The sequence below is a fragment of the Gracilinanus agilis genome, chromosome 2 (genome assembly GCF_016433145.1).
Source record: "Gracilinanus agilis isolate LMUSP501 chromosome 2, AgileGrace, whole genome shotgun sequence".
In the NCBI taxonomy this organism is placed as follows: Eukaryota; Metazoa; Chordata; class Mammalia; order Didelphimorphia; family Didelphidae; genus Gracilinanus; species Gracilinanus agilis.
The window spans coordinates 390,554,517-390,567,249 of record NC_058131.1 but is presented as its reverse complement, the minus strand read 5'-3'; the positions used below and the strand labels follow the sequence as shown (position 1 = coordinate 390,567,249).

The window sequence follows — 12,733 nt, the reverse complement described above, 5'->3', positions numbered from 1 at the left end:
GCAAGCTACTTAGAAATTTTTTTTTTTGTAATATACTTTTTTTCCTCTTCCCTTCAAAACAAGGTCTTTACTCCAGGAGCTGGACTCATGCTCTCCAAAGGCAATGGGATAAGGAGAAGAGAAACCGACTTTCCACCCTAAAATATTCAACAGGTTCTGTGGCCAGATGGTAAATGGCACTCATGCCCAGGAGGGTGAAGACTTGGGCTGTTCCCAGGCTATCCTTGACATATAAAGTTCTTCATTAAAGCTAAAAGCCAGGCAGCCAGCTCCAGGAGATAATTGCTTGCCTTCCTTATGCCCCCACCTAAAAGATGAGACTGAAGGATCCTGTCTGAGTGTTTAGGACCCAGGGCTAATGAAGATTACGTTGTTGTTTCAGTCATATAAGAACCCTCCTCTCTGTTCTGTTTCAAAGTCCCACCCTTAACCACAATCTGACTTATTTCTCCCAAATCAACCTCAACAACCCAGCCACAGGGAGAGCCCAAAGGGCTAGCACATAATATATATCCTTACTTATTATGAAGACCAGATTTCATTCTCAATGATGGGGATATAAATTAAATTGCACACCTTGAAATTCTACAAAAGTCATGTCTCCAACCATAGGTCTGACACAGTAACCAGCTCTAAATATGAAGGATGATTCAATATTATCATCAGTATCCTTTGGTAGTAGAAAAAAATGACACCCCCTCTTCTATGAGGTGACAACTAGGTCGCATAATAGTTAGAGATATTGGACAGATAGTCAAAAAGACCTAAATTCAAATCCATCCTTAGACACCTGCCAGCTGTGTTCCTTGGGCAAGCCAGTTTCCTTATCTGTAAAATGGAGATAATAACACCACCTACCTCTAAGCATTGCTGTGAGGATAAAATGAGATATTTGCAATGTACTTTGTAAATCTTAAGCACTATATCATTACTGATGATGATGGTGGTGATGAAGATAAAACTGATTACCCCAGGCTAAACTGATTTCTTCCCATCTCTGATTTCCCATCACACTTAATTCCTGTAAAATTTGTTGGGCATTCAATTAATATTGCAAGTTAATAATTGATACATACATTCTTCTTATCTCCCCAGCTGGTTTATGAGCTCTCTTAGGGGAGGGACTGTGTCTTACATATCTGATCTCCCCACAGCACTATGCATATTCTAAGTTCTTAGAAAACACCCAGGAGGCAGTTAGATGGTTCAGTGGGTAGAAAGTCAGGCTTAAAGATAGGAGGTCCTGGGTTCAAATCTGACCTCAGACACTTCTTAGCTATGTGACCCTGCATAAGCCACTTAACCCCCACTGTCTAGCCCTTACTGTTCTTCTGCCTTGGAACCAATACTTAGTAGTGATCCTAAGGCAGAAGGTTAAGGGTTAAAACACACACACACACACACACACACACACACACACACACACACCCCAAACTGAATGACTCATAGCAAAGAAAATGGATGACCCCAACCAAAATATTTTATAAAGGAGAAAAATAAGACCCAGAGAAATTAAATGACTATTTTATGGACCATTCAGAAAATTAAGAGTAGCTCTTGAGGGAGCAGCTAGATGGTTCAGTGAATTGAGAGTCAGGCTTAGAAATGGAAGGCCTTGGGTTCAATTCTGGCCTCTGATACTTTCTAGCTATGTGAACCTGGGCAAATCATCTAACTCCGCCTTGGAACCAATACACAGTATTGATTCTAAAATAGAAGGTAAGGGGTTTTTAAAAAACAAGAGTAGGTCTGAGATGAAGACTCAGGTTCCTTAATTCCTCAGCCTGGCATTCCTGTCTCCAAACCTATCTTTCTTTTTTCATACTAAAAAATACTAAATTTTTCATTAAAAAAAAAGAAGAAGAATCTTAATGTATCCCTGAGCCTGGTGGGTCAACAACTTTCCATGCAGTATTTCAATTCAATTCCACCTTGTTTATTAAGTGGCTATGAACCAGAAATGATATCAGACACAGGATACAAAGACAAAACAGAAAAGCTGAACCTGACCTCAGGGAGCTTATATTCTCCTTACATTGTCCCAGTTAAGTATGGATGAGGTGAAAATGAGGAAAGAGGTGAAAGTGAGGCAGACATATGTTCCAAGACTTAGGAGCAGCCCATGTAAAGGCACGAGGGAAAGAAATGGATGTGACAAGTACAGAACACAGCAAATAGGCTGATTTGGCTGGAAAATAGAATGCATGAGGGGAAGCAATATGACACAGATCCAGAAAGATAGGTTCTAACCAGACTGTGACAGGCTTCAAGTGTCAGCCAAGGGAGTTTGTGTTTTAACCTAGAGGTAATAGAGAGCCACTGAAAGTTCATGAGTAGGGTAGTGCTTTAGCAGCTGTGTGAAAGACAGATTGGAGAAGAGAGGGACCAATTGGAAGGATTCTATGGTGCTAGAGGTAATCAGTGATTAGGGCACTGGTCAGATGGAATGAATGGGGCGGGGGAGGTCCTACCTGAGCTCAGATATAAGAACAATGAGAATACCAAACCCTAGGTTGGGGAGTGGGATGCAAATGGGTAAGGGGAAGAGATGGTAGGGAAAACTTAAAAATACAGGAGAATTGCCTCAGGTATGGATGGCACTTCAAGGACTCTCCTAAGCAAAGACAAGCACTGGAACAAAAATGGGGTGAGTTCAGCAGCAAGAGGGGAAGGAGCCTTACCATGTTGTCCATGATTTCTGGTGGTGCACACAAGCTGCAAAGAAAAAAGAGGAGAAGAGTTAAAACCCATTTTCCATCCATTGCCTCTCGCCTCCATCCTTCCACTGAAAAGAGGAAGCAAGGAGAGAGGAAGTCAATTCAGCATGATTTATCCCACTGGTAGAACCCTGAATGACTGGGCCACTATTGTGCTTCCTTTGGAGGCTTTTCACGTGCTGGTTGAATTGGGGAGGGGGAAACTGGCTCTCAGGAATTCTCCTCTGATGGTTCCTTTCTTTGGGGCCCAAACTCATTTCTAACCTCTATACCCTGAACATGATACTTTCTCTGGTTTTTCTATCAGAGTGAGGAATACTGAAACCCAACAATATTGAATGTCACAGCAAGAAGAGACCTAAAATCACCTAGCCCAGCTTCTTCATTAGAGATGGAAACTGAATTAGAAAAGGAAGTTCTTTGATCAAAGTCATACATGGATACTTATATTTTGTTATTTTGGGAGCAGTTAGGTGGTTCAGTGGATTGAGAGTCAGACCTAAGTTGGGAGGCCCTGTGTGTGAATTTAATATAAAATGTACCCCCTTATTCCATTTGACAACTCTACACTTTGGTCATGCATGCATACTGTAGCTTCCTGGAAGAGGTTGGTTCAAGCGTACTTGTGGCTCATATCATTCTGGCATGGGTTCACAGAAGTCCCCATTCTATGGGTGATGTATCTGGAAGTCAGGACTCAGGACCCAGATTGAGATTTTAGCCTGTTAGAGCCCCAGGTGGAGTGGAGAAAATGGGCTATATAAGCAAATGTAGAGGAAGAAGCACTAGCGCTCTCTCTTCCTGAATAGGAGCTACTCTCTCCCTTCTCTGAAGCATTTAAAACTCTGCTTGAGCTACTCTTCATGGAAGCAGTTATTAGTTAGGACAGTTTAGTGGTCTCTCTCTCACACACTTTTACTAGTAAATAACTATAAATAAACATACAATATCCAGAGAATTTTATCATTACACCTGGGTTCAAGTCTGGCCTCAGACATTTCCTAGCTGTGTGACCCTAAGCAAGTCATTTAACCCCCATTACCTAGCCCTTACTGCTCTTTTGCCTTGGAGCCAATACATAGTATTGATTCTAAGATGGAAGGTAAGAAAAAAAAATTATCTTTTTTCTTAAATGACTTTCCCCTAAATGGGGCAGCTAAATGGCAATGGTGCACTAGGCCTCAAGTAAAGGAAGATCTGAGTTCAAATCCAGTTTTAGATACTAGCTATGTGGCCTTGGACAAACCAATTAACCTCTTTGCCTCTGTTTTCTAAACTGTAAAATAGGGATAATAACAGCACCAAATCTTGAAGGGTTGTTGTGAGGATCTGATGAGATAATATTTATAAAGAACTTAACACAGTGCTTAGCTAAGCTAAATTCCTTTCCTACATAGTGAGTCAATGCTTATAAATAAAACTAAAGAGAAAAAAGCTAGTATCAATAAAACTAACCCCATTAAATGAGAAAAACAGACTAAATCAGAAATTCTTAACCTGAGGACCACAGATGCCCAAAGAGTCCATGAATCATTTTCTGGGTTTGGATGTCCATGAATTTGGATGGGGAAAAAAATTACTCCTATTTTCACTAACCTTCAATTAATGATTTTAAAAATAAATTCCAGGAAAGGGTATCTATAGATTTCATCAGACTGTCTAAGGGGTCCATGAAACAGAAAAGGTCAAGAAACTCCAGTATAGTCAATAACCTATACTTGTATTTTCCCATCTCGAGAAAGAAACAGAAAGGTTCTCTCATGTCTTCCCTAGGGTCGGTTTTGTTCATTATCACTATACAACGTTCATTATCAGTGATCTGGCAAGTCAGTGATGGAACTGGAACTCAAGACCACATTTCTTTATTCCTAGGCTAAAGTACTTTCCACAATTTCATGCTGCTTCTAAGCATCCCAACAATGGCCCATATTTAATTGTCTCAAATGAATTTAATCCTGATCCCCATTGCAACCCAAGGCAATTCTATTTCAACTCTGATGGTACAGATTGTACCAGAGTTCTCTCTATATTCTCTACCTCCTCCCTGCTGGCCCCTAACTCTTTCCATATCCCTCATTGTCTGCATTACCCCAATCAGAGGCCTCAACTCTGCTGAAACCAGAAATCAGAGGGTAGTGGTAGATGGGGGAGGGAGAACCTAAGCAGCTGAAACCCCAGGAAACCCTTTTCTGTTTCCCCAGCAACACTCAGGAGGAAATGAAAACACTGGAGTAAGTTCCAAATCTTTAACTCCTCCCCCATGGAGAGACCATGGGTGAGGCAGGAGGGGAGGGAAGGTAGGCATAAATTACTCTAAAAGGTACTCCATTGGTACAGATTGGGAGGGAACAGGAAGGACAAGGATCAAAACTCAAGAATGAATTAGCCCTTAGACATCATCTGATCCTTCATGGGGCTGAATCCTCCCACCCTACCCAGGACTGAATCGGCTTTCCCTTGGCCACGTAGCTGGAAAATTCAGCAATGGCCCAGGTCCAGCATGAGTAAATGAGGCCATCTGGGTAAAAGCCCCTTTCTAGAGGAGAGAAGGCTGGAGTCTAGGCTTTTTAATCTTGATGAGATAAACTTAGAAACTTTCAGGGTTGGGGCACAGAAGGCACACTCCTCTAAAACAGAGAAGCCCAGTCTCCCAAGGGAAAGCTGAAAGGCCAGACTGGCCCCCAGACCCCATTCTGGTCAGAGAATCCTTCTTTTCTTTCCATGGATTTATAGCAGACTGCTTAAGATCTCATAAACAAAGTCCCATTCCCTCCATCTTGTCTGGGAATTCCTTTCTTTTTCCTTCTCCCATCTCCTTGTTCCTCAATATGAATTTATTTCCACATCATTCTTGGACAAGATAGCTGGGTAGGTTCTCCATTCTGTCTCTGCTACTAATTTGTGACTTTGGATAAATTGTTTGTCTTTTCTGGACCTCAGTTTTCTAGCTATAATGGGAGAGAAAGGAGTTTTGTTTGACAAGATGATCTCCAAAATTCCCATCCACATCTGAAATGCTATTATTTTTGCTCCTAGCTATTAACTTTTTCCACCCTAGAGAAAGACAAAGGTCCAATAGAGACCTTGATTCTAGTAACTTTCACTACCATTGGTAGCCTCAGGACTTGAATGAATTTACCCCCTTAGATTACAAGGATTCAAGAATTTAATTTTGTCCTCTTTTTCCTTTACAGGTCTACATGAGGTTAATCCCTTCCTCCAGATGTAAGAGCAATTTAGGAGGATTGGGGCTCATTTCTAGATTATCTATTTGCAATTTGCATGAAATTTCTGTCCCCCTGTTCCCAGTTGCCATTATATCTTCCGAAAGACAAAGATCTGCCATTTTACTCTGGTCCCTGCAGGTTCATCCAGATTCTAGATAACCTTTTATGGATGGATGATTGTGTGGGTGAAGGAGGAGGAAAGATAAAAGAAGACAGTAGAGATTTTCTACCAGCAATGGCTGACCCAGGGGATACCAAGGGACAGAAATACAGTTTAAGGCATGGGAAAGCTAATCTTGGATGGGACAGGAGGGGTCAGTATCAGTCAGAACTTTAGCAGGAAAAGAAAGAAAACAACAAAAAAATTTTTAACCTTAAGTAGGAACACGTTATTATTATTTTTTGTCTTTAAAGAGCCTTCTAAGAACTTCTAAGACCCTGGAAAGGACCTCAAAACCTACTACCCAGGGTAAGCTAGATAGCACAGCGGAGAGAAAGCCAGGCCTAGAATTGGGAGAACCTGGATTCAAATCTGGTATCAGACATTTCCTAGCTGTGTGACCCTGGACAAGTCACTTAACCCCAATTGTCTAGACCAGTGATTCCCAAAGTGGGTGCCACCGCCCCCTGGTGGGTGCTGCAGCCATCCAGGGTAATGGTGATGGCCACAGGTGCATTTATCTTTCTTATTAATTGCTATTAAAATTTTAAAAAATTTAATTTCCAGGGGGCTAAGTAATATTTTTTCTGGAAAGGGGGCGGTAGGCCAAAAAAGTTTGGGAACCACTGGGCTAGACCTTACTGCTCTTCTGCCTTAGGATCAGTAATTATCGGTTCTTAGATAGAAAGCAAGGGTTAAAACAAAAAAAAAACTCCCACCCAAAAACCCTCCACTACCCAGGATATCAAAGACTAGAAGAGACCTTAGAGATGATCTGGCTCAATTTCCTCATTTTATACATCCTGGTGTAGTGGAACATTGCTAGCCTTGCAATTAGGAGAGATCTGAGTTTATTCTCACTAGCAGTTTAACCATAGACAAGTCACTTAACCTTTATGAGCAACAGTTTCTCCCTCTGTAAAATAAATCAATACATCAAGAATCACTGATTACCTCAATATAAATTAAACTCATTTCTAACAATATAGCAGTCTCGACCTTTTTGGTCTCAGGGCCTCTTTATGCTCTTAAAAACTATTGAGGGAAATAGGAGCATGAATCATGTGACCATGTTAAAAACGAATATTAATAAATGTTTAAAAAAAAGAAGGAAAAAACTATTGAGGACTGCCCCACCAAACAAAGAGTTGTTTATGTGGATATTATCTATATTTGCTGTATTCAAATATTTTAGAAATTAATTTATTTTATTTTATTTTTTTATTTTTTTTAAACCCTTGTACTTCCGTGTATTGTCTCATAGGTGGAAGATTGGTAAGGGTGGGCAATGGGGGTCAAGTGACTTGCCCAGGGTCACACAGCTGGGAAGTAGCTGAGGCCGGGTTTGATGTATTCAAATATTTTAAAAGTTTTAGTAGTATGAAAATAGTTTTGATCAAGAGGCTCAGTGATCCCCAGCAGTCCCCAGACCACATTTTCAAAACTGCTGAGTTAGTAGGATAAGTCTTAGGCTTGGAGCTCAGAGTTGATATTTGACTTGCTGGTATCACAGGTAGGACAGGAACTCATTCTCATGGCTCCAAGTTCAGGGGTCCCCATCTGTGAAATGGGACCAATAATATCTATCAGTAGCATTCATATAATGTCTTTGAGGACTGAAATTATTTTGCTTTGGCATTTGTATCTTTATTAGAGTAAAGAGACATTTAATAAATGCTTAAGAATTGATTGCTCTCAGAGTGGCTGTGAGAATTAAAAGAGAATGCATATAAAGCATTTTGCAAACCTTAAAGTGCTATGGAGATATGAGTTATTATTTTTATAGAGAAAGGAACTGAGACCTAGATAGGCAAAGTGCTTAAAGATCCACAACCAGTTTATTCTTCCCTCCCCCATCTCCTCCTGTACCTGAAGAACAAACAATCAGAACAGTCTGTGCATTAAAAAAAAATGCTTTGAGAACGTCTCACTTGAAAAGTCCAGATAAATGCTATTCTTGGCTCGGAGCCTCCAAGCGAATACCCCAGAGGAGGCCTCACTGGTTTCTTAGAGAGCAGTGTTGGCTGCTTGTTGTCATAGAGGGTTAGAACTAAATGGGGCCCTCAGTGTGGGTGATCCCTCCCTTTTCTGGGCCTCAACTTCTAAAAACTCTATTAATATTTCCCTCAGCTATAGATATCAGAGGCAAACAAGTGAATTACAACTCTCATGTGGGTCCAAAGAGTTGGGAGAAAAGGCCCCTTAATTATGCTCTGCACGCTTGCACGCTGCTCCTTATCACATCACAGAGTCCTTAATTTACAGAAGAGAGAGAAGGAAGAGTAGTCAAATGGCTCAAGACTGGACTCGGATGCCTGGAGTGGGGAAGTCAGGATACAGACAATACCTGAAGAGAGCCTCCCTCACTCAGACCCAAGTCAGCCAATGGTCAGTTTTGGTTGAAAGCTAAGGACTTAATCCTTTTTTTTAGAGGGGAAGAAGAGGGGGAGACATAATTCTAGTACCAATTGCTGTACCACATGTACAACCTCTCTCCTCTATAGTGCACTGAAACCCCAAATAGGCAAGACTTGGGGCTGCCCCTCCAAATTGACTCAAGGGCTTAGGGCACATGGAATATCCCAATTTTGGAGGCAGCAGTATTCTTACAGGCATCTGAGCTCCAAATATCATTTTTGAGTCTTCTCTCTCATTCATTCTACCTTTATGTCCAACTGATACCTCCAACAGAATCTACTAATTCCCTTTCCACTCCTGCTATAAGAGTGCCTGTTTAAGGTCCTTAGAACTGTTTGCTGTTTACATTTTATAGGATCACAGATTTAGACTTAAAAGGGAATTCAGAGCTCATTGATTCTAAAGAAAACAGAGGCACACCGTGCTTATGTGACTTGTCCAGGGTCATACAGTCATTATCAGAAGCAAGATTTGAATTCAGATTTTCCTAACTTTAAATCTAGTACTCTATCTACTAAACCACCTAGGTACTATCTCTTCTTTCATTATAGTGCCTATTTGAATAGAAGCTCCAAGAGGGCAGAGACTTATTTGCCTTTCTTTGTACCTCCAGGACTTAGCATGGTGCCTAATACAGAATCAAGGTCGAATAAATGCTTGTTTACTGTCTCCACTATGCTTTTAATAAACTATACTTTTAAATAAACTTTTTTAATAACTAGTTGCCATGCCTCCAGGCTCTCCCTCTCTAATATATCATTGATACAACTGCCAAAGTAATATTCCCAAAGAATATTTTTGACCAGTCACTTTACTGCCTCTGAAGAGGATAAAATACAAATCAAGGTTTGGCCCTTACGACCATCCATCATCTGGGTCCAACCTACCTTCCCGTGCTTATTTTAGCATCCTATTCCTCTTAATGCATTTTACCCTCCATCCAAACTTCCTTCACTCTCTACCTCCATGAATTCATAGAAGCAAACCAAGCCACACTTCTATGAAAAAACTTCTTTTCTTCTCAATTGTCATTTTCCCCAGGTAGCATTCCCAGATTCCCTTGCGAGCTGTTCCCCCTCCTCAAATTTTCATAAAAGTATTTTGTCTGGTTCTCTCCCTTACCTTTACTCTATTCTATAGGATGGTATTTGAGGAGGCCAGAAAATAAACCTCCCTTTTTGCAGAGGTGGGGGGTGGGGTGGGGTTTGAGTGTGAAATATTGTAATGCCAGATTTGTTTGATGTATTTATTAGATTTTCCTGAAACACATTTTCCCCCTCTCCCCCCCTTTTTTATTCTGATACCGGGGCTGGTTAAGTGGGTAGGAGACAGGGAAGGATAAATTGGGGAAACAAAGTTATTAAAATTAATTACAACAATCATTTTTAAAGAAGCTCCCTGAAAACAGAGATTAAAATTTTCAGTTCTATATTACCATCTCTGATCAGAGTATCTTTCATCTATGAGGTGATTAATAGAAGTGTATTTAATCAAATTTGCTGCCTAGTTGTGAATTGAGGAAAAGGGCAGGCAAAAAAGGATACAAATCACACCCTAGGCTGAGCCACACCCAGGAAATACCCTCTTGATGATTATTTTACTTTTTATCTCTTAAAGTCTGGCACACAGAAGACATTATTATTATTATTATTATTATTATTATTATTATTATTATATAAACCCTTCTCTTCTATCTTAGACTCAATACCGAGTATCCATCCAAGGCAGAAGAGCAGTAAGGGTAGGCAATTGGAGTTAAGTGACTTTCCTAGTCACACAGGAAGTGTCTGAGGCCACATTTGAACCTAAGACCTCCCATTTCCAGACCTGGCTCTCTATCTACTGAGCCACCTAGCTGCCCCAGAAGGTTCTTAATAAATGCTTGTGTATATGACTTGATTTCATGGATAAGATCCTTTGACTTCATCTGGGCTGTCCAATTCAAGGAACATTTAAAATCAGGTGCCTCCTTGTTCAAGAAACTATGCTAGGTATCAGGGATATAGACTGATCTGTGATTTCATTGATATAGGGAATTGGGAGATGAGCTAACTGCTTTTATCAAAGCAGGAGGGCACCTTCTCTGCAATTATGTTTTAGGGAGTGGACATTGAGAGGTTAAGCTCACTCAAGGTCACACAGCCAGTAAGTGCCAAAGTAGTATTTGAACTCAAGTCTTCTTGGCTCCAAGACCTGCAATGCGGATCGTTGGGGATATAAAGGCAAAATGAAAAAACAATTCCTGCCCCAAAGGAGTTTACATTCTACTGCCACCTGTCTGAGACTGCAGTAGCTTGGCCCTGTAATGTGCTCCACCCCAGGTCATGAGGAGACTAGGGAATCAACCTCAAGCCCCTGGGGCTGGGGATTTCTCCTTCCTATGGTCCTTCATTCCTCTCTCTACCCCTTACCTCCCCCTACAGCTGTCTCTCTTTCCCAGGAAACCACAAATATTTTCCTTGTGTCTCCCAGCTGCTAAAGCCCCTGAGCACAAATGTAAAAAGTCAAAGGAATTGGAGTTTGTAGTGGAAGTGGGGGTGGGGGAAAGACAAAGCCAGACAGCTGAGCTGTTTTCCCAGCTGCAGGGGAGATTGGAGGCCTCCCCTACCAGAGAAAATGATCACAATGGGGAAGAGAGTGTTCACCTGGGAGAGTGACTAGATCAGGATATCCTCTGAGCTAATAGGAGAAGTCCAAATCCCTGAATCAAGCCACTGAGGGGTGAAGAGAGACTCTTCTAGAGAAACCAGGCCCCAGCCAGTATTCAACTTTCATAAATCACTGAGACATATGTCCAAATTTGGAATTGCTATGGAGGAGCCAAGGAGGTTTTAGAAGCGCTGCGAGAGGAAACAGTTGCTTCCAAAGGTTCTCTTAACTCTTGCCCTATTCCCATTGATATCTTGGTCCTTTTCTGCAAAAGTGTCCTTCAGTCTATTCCCAGAGTACCCACCCTTTCCTCCAGTCCACCCCCAAACACCGCCTACTACACAATTCAGACCTTTATTCTTCCCTACCACCAAAGCAGCCCCTTATCTGCAAGCGCACTGCAGGACAAGTGGGAAATCCCCATAAGGCCAGTGTCCAAGTTGTGATGGACAAAGTGGAATAAAAACCTTGGTTATTCCTGAGCCTAGGGAGGGTTGTGATGCTGCACTTTTTTTCTCCAGTTCTGAGCATCAGTGGCCCCATACTGGTACACTTCCATTCCCACCCCCACCTCCTAAACTCCAGGTCAATGACACTTAGCCAGAACCTTCCTTACCTTTCCCCCTTCCCCTTTGCGGATGCTTTCAATTGAGCAAAAGTTATGGGACTATAATACTCTACTTACATTACTTAGCTCACAAGGATGATACTCTTTGCTAAAACACACAAAACGCGATGTAAATGTGAATTATTACAGATGAATAAGCCGAAGGGGAAATGACTTGCTCTAGACCACAAAGCCAAAAATTGGCGGGGAGTTTTTGTTACACTCTGCATCAGAGAAAACGTCCTTCAAACGTCAATCTCCAGGGCTTCAGTGCCCCTTCAAATCCCACCCCCACCCCCATCTTTTCTAATCGGCCAGTTTCGCCTGCAGCTGGGGATTGCGCCAATGCGCGGGTAGGGAGTTGGCGGAGCCACACCCAAGCCCGGCCCCTGTCCAGCTCCAGTTACTTCGGCCTCTGCCTTCCCTGGCGTTCGGCCTCCTTCTATCTGCTCTGGCAGCCCCATCCCTGCGCCCCCCGGCCTTAGCTCGAACGCACAAAGCCCCCAAAGCAGAGACATGCTCAGTTAATTCGGGGATGGCAGGATCTGTGTGCCTCCGGCCCGCCTGACCGGTGTGGGCTCCTTCTGCCTGTCTGTATCTCCCATGCCAGCTGTGGCTGGGCTCCCTCTGGTCGTCTTTCCCCTTCACTCCTTTCCGTTCCCCCAGCCCAAGCTCCCCCTCCTGCCTGACAGGCTGACCAGCTCACACTCACCGAGAACTAAGGTCCTGTGAAGCAAAGGGAGCTCTCCAGGAGGCTGGGCTGCGAGCGTGGAGTGGGACTCAGCAGAAGACGAGAAGCCACCCGGACTGCGGCTCAGCTGTCCCCTAGCAGGCTCCCCAGTCGCCTCCGCCTCCTCTGGGCCCCCCACCCCCACCCCGGCTGCCACGTGCTCCAGAATCAGCCAATCCCAGCCAAGACCCTCGGCCCTCCCCCAACCTCTTTTCGCTCGAGTTG

General features: G+C 42.6%; 1 protein-coding gene across 2 annotated transcripts in view; it reads right to left on the bottom strand.

Annotated features, from left to right (window-relative positions):
* The window catches only part of ANXA6 (annexin A6), a 64,178-nt gene extending 51,588 nt beyond the window's left edge, over positions 1-12,590 (bottom strand). For both annotated transcript variants that reach the window (XM_044664487.1, XM_044664488.1), the window contains exons 1-2: positions 12,491-12,590; positions 2,682-2,715 (exon numbers count right to left, since the gene is read on the bottom strand). In XM_044664487.1, the coding sequence (XP_044520422.1) occupies positions 2,682-2,693 (12 nt within the window). In that variant the 5' untranslated portion in view covers positions 2,694-2,715; positions 12,491-12,590. The remainder of the gene's footprint in view (positions 1-2,681; positions 2,716-12,490) is intronic.
* Between the last annotated feature and the right edge of the window lie 143 nt (positions 12,591-12,733).